The sequence below is a fragment of the Lipophrys pholis genome, assembly GCF_963383615.2.
Source record: "Lipophrys pholis genome assembly, chromosome: 13".
Classification (NCBI taxonomy): Eukaryota; Metazoa; Chordata; class Actinopteri; order Blenniiformes; family Blenniidae; genus Lipophrys; species Lipophrys pholis.
In genome coordinates, this window is record NC_137632.1 from 18,250,398 (window position 1) to 18,270,955 (window position 20,558).

A 20,558-nucleotide genomic window follows, 5' to 3' on the forward strand; every position below is an offset into this window, starting at 1 on the left:
GGATAAATGTTCTTTTCAGCACTACTGTTTGTCCGTACTGAAAATCACAAATACGTGTATTCAGATGAAGCCACTCTAATGACTGTGCAGTGTTTTGGCACATTTTAACTTCCCATCTCACGAGTATATCTGAAAGGTCATCATCATGTGGGAATAGATCCCACTGTGTTTCTCAAGGCAGCTATTGTTTTATAACTCATCCATGGGCTTGCTGACAGTAATAGCAGAGTCTGCTTGAAGTTGTAGTCACACAATGACACTTTGAGAGAGATTTATAGAAGACAGTGCCACGCTTTGAGGCTACGTGTCCCATTTTCCCTCTGCCTACAATATGATTCCTTCCTTTTTAGAAACACCCATTGGCACTTCACGTGTTAATTTCAGGTCTCATTCTATGTGTTTATGTTGAGGTGTATGTTTGTGTATATGCCAATTGTAATTGCATGCTGATACATCCCTGTGTATGCATTTGTTTGGTTATTTGTTTTGTGTGGTTGTTGCTCTCATTATGTGGGACACACCTGTAATTAGTATTTCACTGTGCAGTTGCAAGACGTTAATTCCATACACCGCACACGGCAAGTACCCATTCAGCAGCTATGTTTTCTCTATGAATCTGACACTGGTAATTCAGTTGGTTTTATTATCGCCCTTTAACCCGAATGATACTTGGCGTATTCCCAAGCAAATGACTGAATGAATGCAAAGTTTCTTATAACCATTTGTCCTTGTAAGAAGCTTTTGGCACACACACAAGCATTCCACATGTTCAGTAAATCATCCTGTTTGGTCGACATATTATCAGAAAATTGATTAAGTATCATCCTCATCATGCATCTGTCACATAATTATGGGATGGCACCTATTAAAGCTCCTCAGTGGCTCAGCAGACTGTTATTACTAGCAGAGAGTTCCAATGAAAAATATCAGTTTTCATTTTTGCATAGATTGTATTATGCCAGAGTTAAAACAACAGAGTAACCTGGGCATACAAGGCAATTCAAAAACATATAATTTGAATCATTTTATTAATATTTGCCCAGATTAAAATGACAATAGAGATCCATTCAATTTGAGTCAAATCATCACTTCATTGCAGTTCAAACAAACAAAAAAATGGTTTAACAAGACCCTACAATTATTTGTCGAAGATAAAATAATACTGCAAGTTACTGAAAATAGCTATAAGTGATAAGACAGATTATAGAGATAGAAACAAGCCCATGTCAATTTAAATTCTTTTTTTTTTTTTTGTTCAAACCCATCATTGACAAATTGAAAGCAGCCTAGATCACTTCTCTCAAAAACCAAGACACCTTATAAGACTGATGACGAGAATCAACAAACCTCAGATGTGTTGGTTTGTATTAAATCTTGACCAAAGTTTTGGCAGATAGTATGTGAGAAAGCACTATAACACATTTGACATGTAACTATCAAATTTTGGTGAACAACTCAATTGAACATTAGGCAATGCTACCTACTGTGAAGCATGGTGGTGGAAGCATCATGCTTCTGGGAAGCTGCTTGCTGACTGTCCATGGTAAAGTTGCACAGGTAGAGCGTAAAGCAAATGTATCTAAATATAGAAGAATCTGACACTGCCGGCAAGAAAACTAAAACCTGGTATAAGATTTATTTTCAGTGTGACAGAAGCACAGAGCATAAAGTAAAAGCTCCTCTGAAAAGGCTTAAAGAAATCAAGGTGAATGTTCTGGAGTGGCTGAGCGAAAGCCCACACCTCAGTCCAATGCAAAATTTGTGGCAGGATTTGAAAAGAGCCATTTATATTTAATCCCTTTGCACCCCGAGTTTAAGCAGTTTCTCAAAGAAGAATTGAGTAAATGTTTTCTTTTCTGTTCCGTCCTTATTGCGGCCAATCCACACAGGCTTAGTGCTCCTGGCTGGACCCAAAAGAACAGCTTTTAAATACTGACCCCAAAGAGGGTTAGTATTGTGCATTGACAAAGTTTTCATGGCGAATTTTAATTAAATGACAGAACTTTTGTTAAATTTCACAATAAAATGTTTTTAGTATAAACCGAATGATATTGATCCTATTTATAAATGCAATAAAGGAGCAACACATCCCACGGCGGATTTACAAGATATTCTTGTTGCCTTGGTAAAATAAATTTATATGGTCGGGTTTTGTTTTTTTTGTTTTTTTTAATGTGATATCGCCACAGTTTGAAAATGTTTGGAAAAGGATGAGCTCAGCTTGACCGATAATAAAGTAAGTGGTAATGCATATAAATGTAATAAAATGCCACTTAAGGTAACTAATGCAGTGCTTACATTTATTTTCATGTTAGACATGGCAACACTCCGTCAGGTAAAAACTTCTCTACGTTAGAGATCCAACCACCCACAGTCACTTCCATTTGTGGAAACTGTCAAGTCTACCTTACCTGACTTGCAATTCCTTCCTTGCAAGACTCGAGTGGCTGCATAGCAGTTTAAGCAGGTTCCTGCTATGATGACTGAAACTTGCGTGCAGTTGACAGCTCACTGCTCTATTTTGGTCAGTGGATTTTGTTTGAACCTGTTTTGGGGTTTTTTTTTATCTCCTTTTCATTATTTTTCTTAGGAACAGCAATTCTTAATAGACTGGATGATAAATGGGCAATAACACAATTGTAAAGATTTGACCAATCTTGTTGAGAGACACAGTACAAATCCCCTCTGAAGATATACTTATCGTGTTGCCTTCCCGCTCACCATCTCCAGACAAAATTAATTTCTTGGAGTCACCGTCAGCTGCAGGCCTGGCCAAAGCATGACTGTTAAAACCAATCGCAGAGCCTGAAAGCTCTCTCCACAGCAACATGAATCATTCAGTTTGGCAAAATATGCAGGATGCCTAGATTTACTGTAAATGATGAAGCACCTTCACCCTCGTTAATGAAGGACTGAGCAGAATGCAGAATTCTTTAGGAATCAAATTTAAGCCAAACTATATATTTCTGTCACTGCAGGCAAATCTAAACTAATGATCATATCATTGTTCTTCTCTCCCCTGCCCAACTTCTGGCTTGTCATGCACTGCTAATACGGACATCCACGCAGGCTCAGGTCAGTGCCATTCATTCTGTACATATACTGTGCTTTAGCTAATGAAAACAGAATGCATGCCAGCTCTGTCCGAGTCACACATACTCCTTACCCCTTTGGTCCTTTGTTGGAGAGAACGAACCACCACTCTGATAGGAGAGAGTGCTACATGGATGGAATAACTTATGTGAAGTGTATTTCAATGATAGTCCGTCTGCTCCTTCAGTGAAGAAATGCATATTGACATTTCTTTATATGTAGGGTTGGAGTGTGTTCACTGAAAGTCGACGGGGTAATATCAGAAAACGTTTTAAACACGGAACAAAGAAGCAGAAGATAAGGCTTATATTAACATTCAAGCATTGAGTTAGTCCAAGTTTGTTGCAGATAATTCAGAATGATAAGGTATTCTTCTTCACTTTGCAGTGTGAGCTGTTTGTAAATGTGTGTGTCCACGGATGGTGTGAGAAGATCCTTCATTTATTTTTCTTTGTGTGGTCGTAAAGGACAGCGTTCAAACAGCCCAACATATTATTCAGTACCTGTCGGACATCTTCAGTATTTTGGCACTGTAGTCCATTTGGTGAGCGCTACGGTGACAAGATTACCCACCAAATAACTAGTCCTCGTGGTCAGCAAATTGTGTTTATATTTAGGGAAAGTGAGTCCAAAGTCATTTCCCTGCTGATGAAAATTAATCGCAAAGCTGGAAGTGTGTTTCTGCAGTAGGAGTGGAGAAAGTGGGAGAAGAGTAGTTGCCAGTTTACCCAGCAGGGGCATCTGCAGGGACAGATGGGAGATGATGACGGTGTGTAATAGGCATCTGTACGGCCCGTAGGGGATGGAATACTCAACACTCATTCTTTCTCTCCAGTCGGAACACACACAGACACACACGCGCGCGCACACACACACACACACACACACACACACACACACACACACACACACACACACACACACACACACACACACACACACACACACACACACACACACATGCACGCACACACGCAAACACACTTACTGACACCCATTACAGCTTGTCATAGCTTTTCCCACAAATTGTCCTCAGGAGTACACCTTTTACTGTGGCAGACAGTTACATAGATTGAGAGTAAACATGTGTTTACAGGAGCATTGTGCAGGCAGCTCCCTTGGTTATACACACATGCCAGATCCACTGGCTTAGTGGGGAGAAGTGAATAGGCTCAAAATTCAACCAATTACACGTTCGGCTAAAGGGCCTGTTTCCATGGCCATTGTCATTTTACACAACCCCATGCTGTTTTTCTCATATCACACGCAGGTTTATTTCACTGTGAATAAAATACTTTTTGTACCTCTCTGCAGTAGGCGCATATAAGTGCCCATAAGTTAGCTCAGAGCCCCTCTGTAGTGAAAGGTTCAATTTGTCTCGAGCTGAACTTTCCTTTTAATTTCAGTTACTCAAAATTTGTATGCCTTCAGTGTTCTTTAGCCTCATTCAAACTCTGGATGTGGAAAATATCTTGACATTAAACTGCAGTGCCGACTTCAAATCGTCCCCGGAAAGCACAAGTGCTTGATGTTAAAAATAAATGCAACAAGAGAAGAATGCGAGCGCATGTTGTAAGAAATGATACCTGAAAGCACAAAGATGTGGTTTACTTTCTTTCTTTCTTTCTTCCTTTCTTTCCTTTTAGATTTACCAAAGGACAACCCAACAGAATCATTGTTTCTAACCTGGAGACACCTCGAAAACAGTGTCCCTAACAGTTGTTTTTTTCTTTTTTTTTCATTCGCAAATGTGTGTGAAACCACTATTCCTCTGCTGTAGATATAGCATGAGTGCACATTGGGAGTGTTGGAATGGCCACAATTATGTGTACGTGTGCTTGAGGTAGGCTTTATTGCATTTTGCTTAGAAATGCTCATGTATCCTCTTTCTCTGCGTGTGTGTGTGTGTGTGTGTGTGTGTGTGTGTGTGTGTGTGTGTGTGTGTGTGTGTGTGTGTGTGTGTGTGTGTGTGTGTGTGTGTGTGTGTGTGTGTGTGTGTGTGTGTGTGTGTGTGTGTTTGCATGCATACAGGTGTACGAGGCAGTGCCATGCCACAGTGACTGCAGCCAGTATGAGTGGAGGACCGAGCCCTGGTCCATTTGTACCATCAATACTGTGGACGACCAGCCAGCATGCGGAGAGGGAGTCCAAAGCCGCAAGATCAGGTCAGTGAGTGGGTTAGGCTTGGCAGACGTTGGGCTGGCAGCGCAACACTCAACGGGAGGAGCAGATTGGCAACGGTCGTCTCGCTGGCACACTCACTGGTCCTGACACTTGCAATGCCAGGGGAAAACAAACGGGGAAAACAAACTACTGCTTCCTAATGAGTACTGATGATTTTTTTGTTTTTTATTTTTTTGCTGCCTTTTAGTACTACTTAAAATAGCCGCGGAGAAAAGCATTGAAGTGTTGACCTTGGTATTGGATTAAGCACCACCAGAGAGAGTAGACATTGAATTGGGAAGCTGTGTTATTGTGTCTAAAGAGGCTGAAATGTTCTGTGGGAGTCGAACTTTAAGTGCAAGTAACAGAAACAGATTTAAGCTAATCAACCACTCGACTCCAGAAATAAAACAAAAACCTGCTGGTTCAATTTTCAAGGGACCATTTTCACAGCTCAAATCTAATTATTTCACTCTTTTCGGCAATTTGCATAATACAGTTTTAAACTACCAGCAAAGCAACCAGAACCCTGGTTCATGTCAAAACATGTCAAGGTGTATTTCATAGAATACAATCACAAAGGTCAAATACTCAAAGGTGGAAGCATAGTCCACAAAAAAGAGAAGGTTTATTTTTCTCAAGTGCAGAACATGAAAGATGCAAAAAAAAGACTTGCTTTCTGTTTTACATCAACCACATCCACTCGCACTTGCTGACCAATCACAGAAAGAACACATTTATCTGTTCTTGCAGAGTATATATCCACAGAATGCGCTCCTCATGAGCAGTGTTGAGCAGGATAGAGGATTGAGAGTATGCTGCACGCTACTTTTATGTGTTCTTCTTAATTAGGATGTTTTATTAGTGTGCCTGTAGCTGTGTTGTTTATGTGACACATTAGCTGAGCTGTCGGCACGCTTTGAGCCAGTCTGATGACTGATTTACTCATCATGTTCCGCTTTAGTAACATCGCTTAGTTCGAAGGCAAGTAATGGTTCTGTTTGAGTGAATCACACTTTATTGAGCTTCGGTGTTATCAACTCCAGGTAATGCATGCTTTGTGATAAGAGATACAAATAATAGCCGAGCCACAGTGTTAAATGTGAAAAGAACAGACTTGAAAATTGATAGCTTATTTTTAATAGTTCACAACTATTCTGAATCAAGGACTATTTAGTGGACAAGAAGAAAAGAGATGTTATCGTAGAATAATAAATAGTTTAGTGTCTTTCAGTAATTCTCAAAACAAAATATAATTATTTTTCATGAACCGTACCTTGTCAATGCGGCTTTGACGTATTTTATCATGCTGAGGGTGTCAAGCATAGGGCCCGTGGGCCAAAACTGGCCCTCAAATGGCTCCAGTCGGGCCCGCCAGACCACAAAGCAAATCATAAAAGATTTTAAAGAAAACATTGGTTTTCCTAAGAGGAGCAGACAGAACACAACACTGAGACCTGAGTTAAGATTCCATTGATGCTGCCATGAACGCTGGCTACTTTAAAAAGTTTAAACTTAAAAGGTATAATGCCACTATTTTACTAGAACAGCCCACATACAGATGAAGTTAGGCTGTACGCTGCCCCTGAGCTAAAATGTGTTTGACACCCCTGGTTTATGCTGTCGCCCAACAATGTCATGTTGCGTCTTACTTCGATGTAAACACACAGACAGACATTCTCAAGGTGCACTTCAGAAAATACACGGTCATTTTGAAAATGTTTCTGTCATCTTTTTAGTGAGCACAATAAATTGACTTCTTGAACCCGTGTTTCAGTTTTGTACAGTTAAATGTTTAGAGAGGCCCAACAGTACAAATTGTAGACCGTCTTTAGAAATAAACTGCTTTTAAAAGTCTCACCTACGAGAAAGAGAGAGTGAAAAGACATAGAGTGAAAAAGTGTAGTTCAGTTTGAGTCAAAAAACGCACAGATTATGAGAGCCCCAGAGACTAGTTATGCAGCTATGTCTTCTGCTCTGCCAGGTGTGTGAAGAAGGGAACAGCGAGCGGAGAGGATGGCACTGTGAAGGAAAGTCTGTGTGATCAGGAAGAAATGCCACCCAGAGCCCAGGTCTGCTATCTGGCCTGCCCCGATGACTGTGTCACTGCCCCCTGGGGACCGTGGAGCAACTGCCCACAGGTGAGAAGCTATAATTGAGTGACTCTTTTCTCTGGCAGCTGACAGTTTGTGCGAGTCGTAAGTAAGCTGCCACGCTTTTGAAGCATGTCTGGGATCCACATTTAAATCTGAAGTCATTTAAAGCATTTAAAGACGAGATTTGAGGTAAACATATCAACCTATTGATTAAAACGTATATGTAAAGTTCTGAACCGTTAATTATAAAGTCACAGAAAAATGAATGATTTATATTGTAAGAGTTGCGATAATTCATTTGTTATGATGGTAACATTTTCAGAGCATAAAGCACAACTGCACGGTTCAGTGGAGTGATGATGTAATTATTTTTATTGATGTCACATCTGAGAAGTTTACCTGTGACAGCAACACCATTGTGGAAAGGATAGCAAGTTAAAAAAAATAAAAAATTATACAGGAAATTGAAATATGATCTTTCTCTGTGCAGTTTGCATGCTTTCGGTGTCCATGCATGTTTTTCCTCGAAGTACTCTCGTTTCCTTCCACAGTACAGAGACGGTATAATGTTTATGTGGATGTGAGTGTGTATGACTGTTTCTCTGTGTTTGCTGTGTGATGGACTGATGACCTATCCCGTGTGTACCCTGGCTTCGCCCATAGCCAGCTGGGATCAGCTCCAGTCCCCGGATTGGATAAAGCTGTGTACAAAATAAATGGATGAATGGGTTACAAGTGTAAAATAGAGAAGAAGAAAAAATTAAAAGCTATATACTGAAATTATTTGTATCAACCCCCCCCCACCCCACCCCAGTTTACTAATGTGCCTCCATTTTCCAATGATGGTTTCCCTTCAGGCTGCAGCTTTATAACATATGCTTCTCCAGTGTTTGTAGCCACAGGCTAGTGGTCACATGGCCGTGTCGCTGTGTTATAGGTTTCTTGTCAGACAGAACAGTTCACTGGACTGGAACATTGGAGTCAGAAGGAAAGCAGGATGGGGGAAAGAGCTCTGGAGATCACTTAATTAGTTTCTGATTTCTCTCCAGACGTCTCGTCTCATTCAATCTTGAAACCTGCGGTGGAAGTCATAACGTTAGCAAAACGCAGCAATGCATGCCACAATGTAATAACGCTAAAGCTGTTAACTTTAGAGCTAATTAAAGTGTAACGGCAATGTGGGATTACTGTAATACAATGAAGATAGTAGTGGTTGTTTACTCATCCAAGGTGCTGAATTCTAAAGTATATCATAATCCACTTTGTTTCAGACCAGCTGAATAAAATGAAACCTCAGCTCAAGCATATGATGATATGACTATATGAATGTCCCGTCCATCACAGCCCTGTGGGATAAACAATCACCCACTCTCTCACACACACACACACACACGCACACACACCCACACACACACGCAGTCTGCAGAAACTGCGAACTTTGTTTTCTCAAAGTGGCAATAGCAAAAACAAGGTTAGAGTGCAGAACTCCAGGGAAGAGATGAAAAGAAAAGAGGCAACGTAGGTTTCATGTTCACTTATCCACGTTAACTATACGCACTTCAAACACAAAAATTGTTGTTCGACACCGTATGAGGAAAGGGCCCAGGGCTGAGAGCAAAGAATGAAGTCATGTTTTCTCTCAGTATGTATGAACAAAACAACATGCACAAGGAGAACATGCAAACTTCACTTTCTTGTGAGCATGTGCCCTGTTCACTCAACACATTTCCAATTAAGAAACCAAAATAACAGCCTGAAATATTTCATTGTACTTTCAACCCCACGAATATAAGCAATAGAAAGATACTTTACATTTGAAATGTTTTGCACTCACTGCTGTCAGCTACAAAACTGCGGCTGGTAACATTCAGAAAGGTTTACTTTTGCCCACATTTTTTCTACTAATTTCCTTGAGCAAAACTGCAAAGCTCCAGAGCTCCATATCCTCCATAACAAGCCTCTCTTCCCCTCACCTGTCTCGACTTTTGAATAACTTAGGCATCACACAAAGACACTGATGAGAGAGTGACGTGTTGAGAAGTACAACTTTAAATTCCCCTCTCTTATGGAATTAAAAAAAAAAAAACTCCCTCACACATGGATGATGTTAACAGGAAGCTGACATGCTTTACATAAAATATGCTTGTCCATTATAATTGGAGGTCCTTGTATAGCCTGGGGTGATTCCTGCGTTTAGCTGGAATGAAGATATTGTTCAGTGTGTGTGTGTGTGTGTGTGTGTGTGTGTGTGTGTGTGTGTGTGTGTGTGTGTGTGTGTGTGTGTGTGTGTGTGTGTGTGTGTGTGTGTGTGTGTGTGTGTGTGTGTGTGTGTGTGTGTGTGTGTGTGTGTGTGTGTGTGTGTGTGTGTGCATGTAAACAGTGAGATTGGTGGTGTTGTGGGGCCTTAGTTTGGCATTTTGATGAAGGACAGCATTATGGGTGGTGCGAGGTTTGCTTACACTGTCCACTTACAGTCATAGTGAAAGGATGACCAGTGACGTTTCTTACTTGGCTTTATTTCACAGAAGATAAAGCCAGTGGAAATGCTGTCAAGGGAGACTGTTTGAATATTCACCTCAGCAATAAAGCATATACAAGCACATAAATGACTCCATACGAGGTGCTTTACAATAAAGTCTTTCTTTAACGCGCAGGCAGTTTACAGTCACCCATTAGTCTCATGTTTTTGGACTGTGGGAGGAAAATCAGAGTAAAGAAAGGGTGCACAGGGAGAACAACCCCACACAGAAAGGCATCCAAGCTCAACCAAGACTCGACCCTCTCTAATAATGAGGGAGTGCTATTCGCTACACAACTGTGTTGCCCAGGATTACTTCTTTCTTTCCCCGCAAATATTCAGCATGTTTCTATCATCTGTTATGGTAGGTTTTAGGACGTGTAGAAACACATGCAGTACTGTCTGAAGGTTTTTTAGTTGGGTACAGGGTGGAATAGGCCATATAAGTACTTCAACAATTTTGTGGTAATGGTTTAACACGTACACAGTTGACACAGAGTGGCGGCAACATCACTTCTTCGGTTTTTGCTGAAGGTACTGTAGCTTCGTAACTAAACATTGGCAGTATGATTGGGGTTTGCTTGCGCTGCTGTAAAATGCCTTTATAGCCAATCAGATGCCTCCCTGCTGCATTTCATTTCAAATCAATAGCGTTCTTTTACAACAGAATATAATAAAGCCAATTTATTCCAGTGAAAAAAGTTTTGCACCTCGCTATATATTGAAGTGCTCCAAAATGAATAAGTAAATTAAGGCAAAAAAAGCAAAAATGTGATTAATTCCCCCCCTTAAAAATGCTTTGAATTTTCATGTGCAACTGGGCTTTTTTTTCTTCAGAAATAATACAGGTCCCATTCTGTGAGGAGAAACATCGTATTGATATTCAAGAACACGTCTATTCACAAGCTGCTCATTCCACAACATATGGATCGATCCTAGCTGAATGTGAAATAGTTGTGATGGCTGCATGACTGGTTACTGTTATAGATAATGAACGGCACCAGCAGAGGAGCTCTGATGTGCGTGGGTGCCTGCGTGTGATGGAAGAAAAAAAATGTGAAGCAGTATATGAAAAGAGATGTGCAATTTTAACTTTTGGAGGACATTTTGGAAGCTGTGGTGGACCAGCATGAAAACCTACAAATGGGTGTTATGTATAGATTGATTATGGGATGTGTTTGGATTTTGTTGGTGCTGGTAATTGGCAGGAGCAGTAGGTATTGTAGGATGAAAAATCCGTTAATGACTGCAGGCTCAGTCGTACCTGCAGCCCGCACGCCCTGCAGCATACAAATGTGCGCCTGTGGTCACGTGGCAGCCGGGGTGAACACATTAAGGGTACAATGACTGCAGCTGATTCATGAGCCACACACGGAGGTCCCTCATTAGGAGCTGACAGTGATTGAAGTGCTTGTCTCTGTGCATCAGGTGCAGAGGGACAAATGCTGCTCAATGCACGGGGCTTTTATCAGTCAAATCTTTCCTTTGCAGACACGACGCTGACAGTTTCTCCACATTACACATCTGCTGTCCGCGGATTGCCACTCTAATGTGGTGAATGATTAGCATATTCTCATCAAACTACGACTGCCGGTCGGCGCATTTTTGGCAAATCTTGTAACTCTTACCGTTCTCATAATTACTGTCTCGTCATTGTCACACTTCTTTCAATCTACCTTTAGTGAGGTGTGAAAAATCCACAATATGGAGAGTTCAAATTTATCTTTGCTTGCTTACAGTGTTACATTATTTTGACATGCAGCTTGGATAACATTGTATATGCAGCCCACTGAAGACCCGAGTGATTATGAATTTTATGTGTTTTATGTTTTGAATGACGCTGAATTTCAAATAAGTATCCCTGTTGAGACTTTTTTCGCGGCCCCAAATGAGGGGATGCTGAGAAGGAGGCTGATGCAGATCTGTATTAGTACATTTGCATTATTATAATTTATGGCTTTAGAGGAGGCGAGTGCACTTCACGCAGCATTTCAAACCAAAAATGTCAATTATCGCGTCATGATTGTCCCGTGATTATGTCTTGTTTACTCGTCTTGATGAGATCCTGTCACATCCTCATGAAGAAACATTGTAATTACAACATAAAGGTCAGCTTAGAGAGGAGGAAAAACACCACTTTTGCTTTATTCTCGAGTAGCGGGAAACGCTTTTGAAAAGGTGGGGAAAATATATTTGCACTGAATTATTTAAAAGGTCACTTTTATCATTTGAAGCCCTTTGTGACACGGATGTAACATTTCAGGTAAGACTGGAGTAAAAACAGCACTTCTGCACAGTCTGAACATCCTGGTTACAGTGACAATGAGCTAGACATTAGTTTAAAATTATATGTAGAGAGCTAAAGAGAAAGAAAATTAAGGGATATGATGATGTGGTTGAATAAGGAAAAGAGACATAATTGTCTTCATTAGCCACGAGCAACTAGCTGTACAAATTTTAAGTGGTTTGTAATTGTCTGCAGTATTTTTCAGACATAAAAGGCTCAAAGTGCAAGTCGGCAAGGTAAAACAGTTCCTCCGGAGTCTGATCTCAATAGGCTCCTTCTAGTTTTTAGGTAATTGTATTTCTTCTAGTTGTTTTAGTGTTGATTTTTCTTTTCAACAGTGACAATTTCTTTTCACCTATGATAATATCATCATTTTCCTTTTTAAAAATCATTTCAATACTGTCCACCCGAAAGGCGTTATACAACATCTGTTGGACTTCGGCCCAGAAAAAGAACTCAAACTTCCCCCTTCGACCATCTCTGGATGCTTACTGATAGTTTGTATTTCTCTCCACACTTACTCTTAAAACTCATTGAACAGTTTCTTTACACAAGTTTCAAAAACCTCCAACGATATAATCTCCTGAGATTTTCAAAGTACGTGTCACTGTTGCAACAAATGATTGAATACGTACAATGTTTCTATGTGCTATTTAAATCAAGCACAGTTTTTTTTTTTTAAATGCATGTAAAGCCGTAGGATCTTTTTCCCTGTAGTTTAATTAAATAGTTGCTGTTATCCAACACACTTCTGAGCATTCATAAAGAAAAATACTGCAAGGAAAAAATGTTGTAAAGTGTATTGTTTAAAGATATAAACCTGTGCGGACAAGCGGGATTCCAATCTGCAGCCTCCTGCTCTGACCACTCGAGCACCAAGTCATATTTTAATTGCATTGCATCTGTAAAACTGTCCAATAAAAGTCTGGAGAGATGGCAGAATACAAAATGACCAGTCGGATCATCGTCTACCTTCAGGCTGTTGTTCAAGTGCTGCATGGCATTACATTTAACTATAACCTATTAAAAGAACACATTGTAGCTAAGGCTCTTCGCTCAAGAAAACGAATGTTTTATACGTTTTTGCACGCGTTTTGCACCTTAAAGATCCATTTGCACACTTTTTCAACTTAAGACTACTGCAGCCAATCAAAATATGTTCCAGCATTAGAAATACAACTACTTTAAGATTGTAGTTCAGACTGCCTGACTTTCTTTCTTTCTTTCTTTCTTTCTTTCTTTCTTTCTTCCTTCCTCCCTCTCTTTCTTTCTTTCCTGTCTTTTTTGTTTCTTCAACAGTGCGATCAAGGAGCTGCGAAGAACAGGAGCAGACATATTCTTCGTCTCCCGGCTCCTGGCCACACAGAGTGTCCGGAGCTGCTCCAGTCTGAACAGTGTATCCTCAACAACACCTGCTTCACCTACCAGTACAGAGTCTCAGGTAAAACATCTTGTGGAATAAGTACTGTATGTGTGCGTGTATGTTTATTTAGGATCAAATTTGTAAAATACGTCGTCCCTTTCATTGCCGATGGTACATCATCGAGACCACTAACCCCAGCCCAAACTCATTTTTACTACATCTAGCTGTTTGGGATGATCCACAGAGCTTCGTGTATAACTTGCTCTATAATCCAAAAACTATGTATTTCATTTAGCTATGTAACAGAATTGATTTTTTCATCAAAAAGAGTCTGTCCCTTTCTGAAAGTGAAAAAAAACCTAACAAACAGAAGTCTATCCACCATACCTTCTACACTGGATTACAGAGATATCTTGAACGCTGTCTACACTGTCTACAACCCTGACTTCATTACCGCTGAGTCCTCTTACAAACACCTCTGTGGGTTCCTTATACCAACTCTGAAGTGGAGTTAGGTTGTTGGGGGGTTCTTTTGGTATTTTTAGCGCTTTACTACTGAAAAGAGTGGCAGCAGAGATTTAAGTTACAGACACTCATTCTTATGACAGAGAGAGAGATTTCAAAAAGGTTAAATAGTCCAAATCTCTGTGTGATATTCATAACAGTTTCACTGACTCCATGCTTGTTTATTGCTGTTCTGAATGCTTCACCATGTTGCAATGTTGTGTGTCTATATAATCAGTTTTCTCTCTTTGCAGCAGAGCTCTGATTTGAAGTGAGATATCCTGAATAAATATATACAAACCATTTAAAGGAGATTAAGAATGTTTGAGTTTAGCTGCTTGGTAGAAGCAGGGGTTAGTGTACAAAATGTTGTCGGTGTTGAACAGTGACAGTGATCCCGCCACTACCGCTGTTGTAAGCTGGCCTGACAGTGACACTAATGCAGATATGTTGCTGTGTATGCAGACTGGAGTACATGCCAGCTGAGTGAAAATGCCATCTGCGGCGAGGGTTTGCGACAGCGTCTCCTGGACTGTATCCGCAGCGACGGAAAGATACTGGAAGTGGAGAAGTGTGAGCAGGTAATCGCTGTGCGAAGAACTCAGAAACAGTGATTTATGATAGTTCTTGAAGCTTAGAGTTTTCATTGTTATTGTGTGAGAGTAAATCACATATTAACGGTCAAGCACATTTACTGTGTGAATGTTTTCTCCAACATGACATGGGAAGGTAGGGGGCTGCACAGTGGTGTAGAGGTTCGCACACTTACATCACAGAGAGAATATAGTCCTGGTTCAGATCTGGGCTTGGTTGTTTCTGTGTGTGAAGATTGCATGCTTTTCCTGTTTTCTCTGGTCACTCTGCTTTCTCCTAAAAGTCCAAAAACATGTCTTTGAAGTGAGTTGGTGACTGTAAAAGTGCCCTTAGGTGTGAATGCACATTTACTAGTTGCTGGAGTCTTTGTGTTTGTGCTGTGATGGATGGATGGATGGATGGATGGATGGATGGATGGATGGATGGATGGATGGATCAATATAAATAGGAAAATAATGGCAATCCCAATGATCCTTATTTACCCTTTCCCATTGTGAAACTGTACTGTCTGCTAATGTTCAATGTTTCATTGAAGAATGATCTTTAATCCATTGAGAAGCAAACAGGCTTAAAATGCTGCATTAATCTTTATTCATCTGTATTGGATCTGATCAAATCTGAACATATGCGCTTTCAACTGATGCAGTTTTAATTTTCCTTTATCCTCTTATAAAAAAAACAACAACATTTCCTTTATCCATTTCTCTTAAGACATATTAGTGTCTAAAGCTGAGCTCCTGCTCTATTCAGTTGCAGTAGCTTATATATTGTAGAACACAGGTATCCCATTTATTGAGTGAAAATGCTGTGTCTTAAATAAATGTAAAGTTCTACTGAGCCTTTTGGCTGCCATGAAGATGCTGGGCATTACTGTAGATCCAATACTAGTTGAAGTCAAATAGTGTTTCCCATTTGTGCTGCCAGCTCGTTATGAAGCCTGGCCCAGAACCTACACATGATGATTATAAATCTTAGTTTTGATGGGATGTTGTGATGGTGGAATATATACACATCTGCCATGGCATTAATAACTACTGACAGAGGAATTAAGTAACTCCAATTATCAATTTTTTCATGGCATCTCTTAGTGGGTTGGATATATTAGGCAACAAATGAACACATCCTCAAAGTTAAAGTGGTCCAAAGTAGAAAAATATGGTCAACCAGCCATATTGTCATTGAAAGCCAAGGTTAATCGGAGCATAAGGTATTGTGGAGAGTTAGAGACCCCACCCCACAACTTCCAAAACTCTAACTTCACACGCCTTCAGTGGTCCAGTGGAGTCCACACATCCACTGCACAGGTTTGCAGTAAAAAAAGGGTCGTACACATTATGAGACAGGTGGTTGTCGTGTCAGAAATCTGACAGTCCTGACCTGGGCCTAATAGTGTCACTGGACCATAATTTGCCCTTATTTCTCCAAAAGGTCATCAGGGAGTGGAGTTGGTGAACAGATATTCAAGAGATATGCAGAGCTTGATGCAAATAGAGTTTATTCTCACACAGAAATAAACCCGTCAGATCATGCTTTTCACCCCTTACCAATGCGTTCCTTCTACGCCTGTCTTTTTTTGAAAGCCATACCACCCTGTTTGCAAAATACTACTGACTCCAGTCTTGAAATACAAGACACAAGCAGTAAACGTGTGTATACAATAGAGGGATTCTATCTCCAATGCAAAACATGTTTCTTATTTCTACTTGGCTTATTATGTAATTATGTTAACTCATATAAGCTTTCCTCAACATGGTCACGGCATATCTGATCATACATCAACAACATTTGAAGTTGTATGTAAAAAAATAACAGCAGCTCAAAAACATCTGCGGTAGTAGAATCTGAAACTGTCCTGAAATGAACTTGTGCCTATTTAAAACATGGAAATGTGGTGGCTCCCGCTTTCTTGTTAGTGGGAATAATTAGCTGGCCCTCCTTTCCTCTCTGCTCCTGTTTTCTACAGTTTGGTTTAATCAACAAGTGGCGGCTGTCTGAGAGCTGCACCGTTGACTGTCCTGTCAGCTGCATCCTCTCTGATTGGTCGCCGTGGGCGGACTGCTCGCACACCTGCGGGAGCCAAGGTAAACATTTTACATGCAAACAAACCGCACTTAAACCAACGGGAACGCCGAGTCTGATGAACAGACACACAGCGGACCACATAAGCAGCGCCTCATTATTCAATCTGCTCAGGCATTCTCCAAGATGTTGAATTGTGCATGAATACATTTAAATGTATTAAAATATTTACGAGGAAGTGTAATCCAAAGCCTTATTATACGGGGAAATTGTGTGCAGAGTTGTTTTTTCCCCCATCATAATGTATATATTAATATTCCTACTTTGTTATTGTAATGTATGAAGCCTAGTTTCTCTTAATTAACACGGTCATCTGATGAGGTTATGTTTCAGGAATTACATGTTCATATAAACTACACTTCCCAATGCTCACCTTTATGTGCTTTTAAATTATTCAGTATTCCTAAATAAAAAATATATAGCCTGCCTCGACATGATTGGAAAGATGCAGTTATTGTGATTTCTTCTGGATAACTTTGAGAAAGTCGTATCTTAACCTCATGCAGTATATAAAAGCTAATGATTTAACCTGAATGCATACATATTTTCTTATGCATATTTTCCTAAAGCTGACATTCCAATGAGAACGCTTGTTATTCAGTCAATTAGACGGACTCAACACTGTCTCCGTAACTTCATTAATTTTAATTTGTCATTGGCTGCCTGTCTACACACAGTTAACCCTTCGCCCCGATAATCCCACACTCACGCAGGCTTTCATCTGGGGATTTAAACTCGAAACTCCCTGGTTTGTCTCTCGCAGCTGTGTCAGCGTCGCCATGACTCTCTCTGCCACTCTCTCAGTTTGTTTCTCACACAGTGTGAAACACATCTGTCATCGTTGATGAGGGATTTGTGTCGTATCTATGTGAGGCGACTCGGGGATCGTGTTTTGTCAGAATGCCACAGGAGCGTTAATGTTTTTGTTTTTTTGTGAGAATTTTTGAGATGGCACAAGCTGAGTGTCCTTTTCGCTCTGTCTGCCTGGGGCTCACTGAGCGGGGTATCTCCCCAGACACGACGCACAAAACCCGGACCCACCCAACTTCTGTCAAGTGGATGTCTGATGGAGGCCTTGTCTTCACTGAGCGTCAGAGGAACACTGAGTTGCATTACAACAATGCCGACCTCGCTCTGTGGAGCCTTCTTTTCATCCTTGCCATTTACCAAATTTTTCCTTTCTCACATTATTAATGGATCACTTGAACAAAACGCTTTTGTTGGAAACTGCTGGATGTGGGCATAAAGTGGCACCGTGACACAGACGTATTGTGCTGTTGTGCTAATTCCTCTTTGTCATGAGGAAAATATTTCACGGGCTAAAGAGAAAGCACACACCCTGTCTACACTCCTCAATAGATGATCGTCTTTCATTTCAGCGATTCACTTTATTTACTGTTATTTCATGAGTCCCTGTATTTGTGCAGTGATGCATTAATGTCTAACACCCTGTCTCATTATGCAGCTTAGTCCTGAGACTACAAATCCCGCAGTGATTTTTATTCTGCATCTACAATTTATCAGGTTAACTGTAACCCTCCCTAAATGTCACTGTTCTTCAGCATATTCAAGCCAAATGAGTATTAAGACTAATTCCCCCGGGTCTTGCAAATTTTTCTCCATCTTCGTGTGTTACTGTATGTTGTATAGGTCAGTCTGGGCGCACCCGGAGAATCCTGCAGGAAGCTCATGAAGAAGGTCGTCCCTGTCCCAACCAGATTACCCAGATCAAACCGTGTCCCATAAGGCCTTGCTACACGTGGTTATTGAGTGACTGGTCGCCATGCACAATAGAGGTATAACCTACAGTTGCTACATGATGATATCATCACATACCTGCATGTCATGATATCATCAATTGCCTTTGTTTTAAATGAGTCTGTCTATTTATTTTTTTATTTGTATTGTATTTTCTGTGTATTACATCTGCCAACTATTCTCATTTCAGCTTATGATATCACATTGATGCACCACTTACCGTGTGTTTTTGACCACTGTTGGCACAGGTCTGCAGATTGTTTGCACATGTGCTTGCACACAGACAAGCATGCGTGCCAATGGTCTTACAGCAGTTTATTGACCAACGTTTGGCAGTAACACAATGAAAAACATGTGCCAGCAAAGATGGAGATGGGAAAAGATCACTTAACAAGAAACATTTTTCAGAGTGATCAAAAATAGAAATCGCACATTTTGACATTTCTATCTTTACCCAACCTTAAAACATCATTACATAGAAATGTAATGTTTCTGGGGTCTACTGGGATTATGGATATTTGCTTTTTGGTTCTACATGGACAATGAATCCCCATAGTGTGAGTGTGCAAACAGACTTAGGTCCCCACATCAGACAGAAATATAAATCCTTCTAGGCATGCAAGCACACAGACACACGCACACACACACACACACACACACACACACACACACACACACACACACACACACACACACACACACACACACACACACACACACACACACACACACACACACACACACACACACACACAGAGAGCCCCAAGTACAAATATATAGTATTTGGCATATTGTGTAAAGGAGATAATAACAACAGAAATGAATTCACATGAATCACACAAAGTGCTTTTTGAGAATACAAATCAGCTGATCATTTCTGCAGATTTACATATTGTTCAATTGTATGTTATTTACTATACATGCCCATGTACTGTATGTGTGCGTCTTTGTAGGGTGCAGAGTGTGGTCAGGGGTTTCGGAGAAGGAACCTGTCTTGTGTGGTCCACTGGGGCAGCCGGCACGACTCTCCACCTCAACCAGTGAGAGAGGAGCTTTGTGGAGACATACTTCAGCAGCACGTCCAGCAACCAATGGAGCAGCCCTGTTTCGTTCCCTGTCCAGGCAAGGCTGAACTCTCACATATTGGATCCACTTAGTAGCTTTTCAGCCCTATTGAGCATGAGGCGTTTCTATGAGACCATATAAAATGCAGACTCTATATAATCATTTAGTATTTCCTCAAACAAATCAAAACCACCTGGTCACCTGAAGTATTTAATACTGCATTGACTGCATTCATAACAATTATCTAGACCCTCATACTGCAGAATCAATTTTGTTGTACTCAAAACACAAACTCATTTGTTGCTGTGGGCAAATATGTTGTCCTCTCTTCCAATTGGTTGACATTTTCAGCTACTACATAATTGCAAAATCAATAAAAGTCATAGATGAGCTAATGATCCTTTTAGTGTGGCATTATCTGGTTTGGTTTTGTTCAATACCGACCAGGGAAAGGCACAATGTTCAGTCTGATTACAAATCAGTGTTTGATACATTTGGCTAATGCAGTTCCCGAGATCATTGATGCAGCAAAAAGTGAGCCGAGGGTGACTAAAAGAGAAGCTGGTTTACGATCAATAATCTGACAACACAATTGTCTGTGGAGTTTGTTATTTTTTCTCTCCATTATGTAACAACTCCAAATAAAGTGGGAAAAATCCTCCTGTGCTAATTGAAACAATTAAGAGCTCACACTGCTGAGAGCAATCATTGTGCTTATCGCTGCCACACAAATAATGCCTATGGGAATCCTGCATGGGAAGAGCTGGTGTGCAAGTGTAAAGGAAATGATTTCTTCAAAAGGCAAATATGAGCGCCACATCAAAATGAAGCTATTTCAGTAAGGACAGCTTTCATTATGCCAATTGTTTATTGAAAATGGAGCCTATGTGGAAGAAAATGAGATAACCAAGCAAAATGGGGTTTTTGAGTTTATTCCAATTTTTCTTTATGTCTGAATGATTCTTCATTATGAGCACACAGTACAAGCAAAACGATGTGGTCAGGGCAGCTAAGATAAATATAGAACTGTCGAAACCC

At 40.5% G+C, this 20,558-nt stretch overlaps 1 protein-coding gene across 1 annotated transcript in view; it reads left to right on the top strand.

Moving 5' to 3' along the window:
- Nucleotides 1-20,558, top strand: part of thsd7ba (thrombospondin, type I, domain containing 7Ba) — a gene marked incomplete at both ends in the record, with an annotated part of 150,573 nt that overhangs the window by 122,975 nt on the left and 7,040 nt on the right. The window contains 6 exons of the mRNA XM_080478203.1: nt 7,241-7,397; nt 13,457-13,598; nt 14,490-14,605; nt 16,582-16,699; nt 18,348-18,493; nt 19,409-19,577. Of these exons, the coding sequence (XP_080334329.1) occupies nt 7,241-7,397; nt 13,457-13,598; nt 14,490-14,605; nt 16,582-16,699; nt 18,348-18,493; nt 19,409-19,577 (848 nt within the window). The remainder of the gene's footprint in view (nt 1-7,240; nt 7,398-13,456; nt 13,599-14,489; nt 14,606-16,581; nt 16,700-18,347; nt 18,494-19,408; nt 19,578-20,558) is intronic.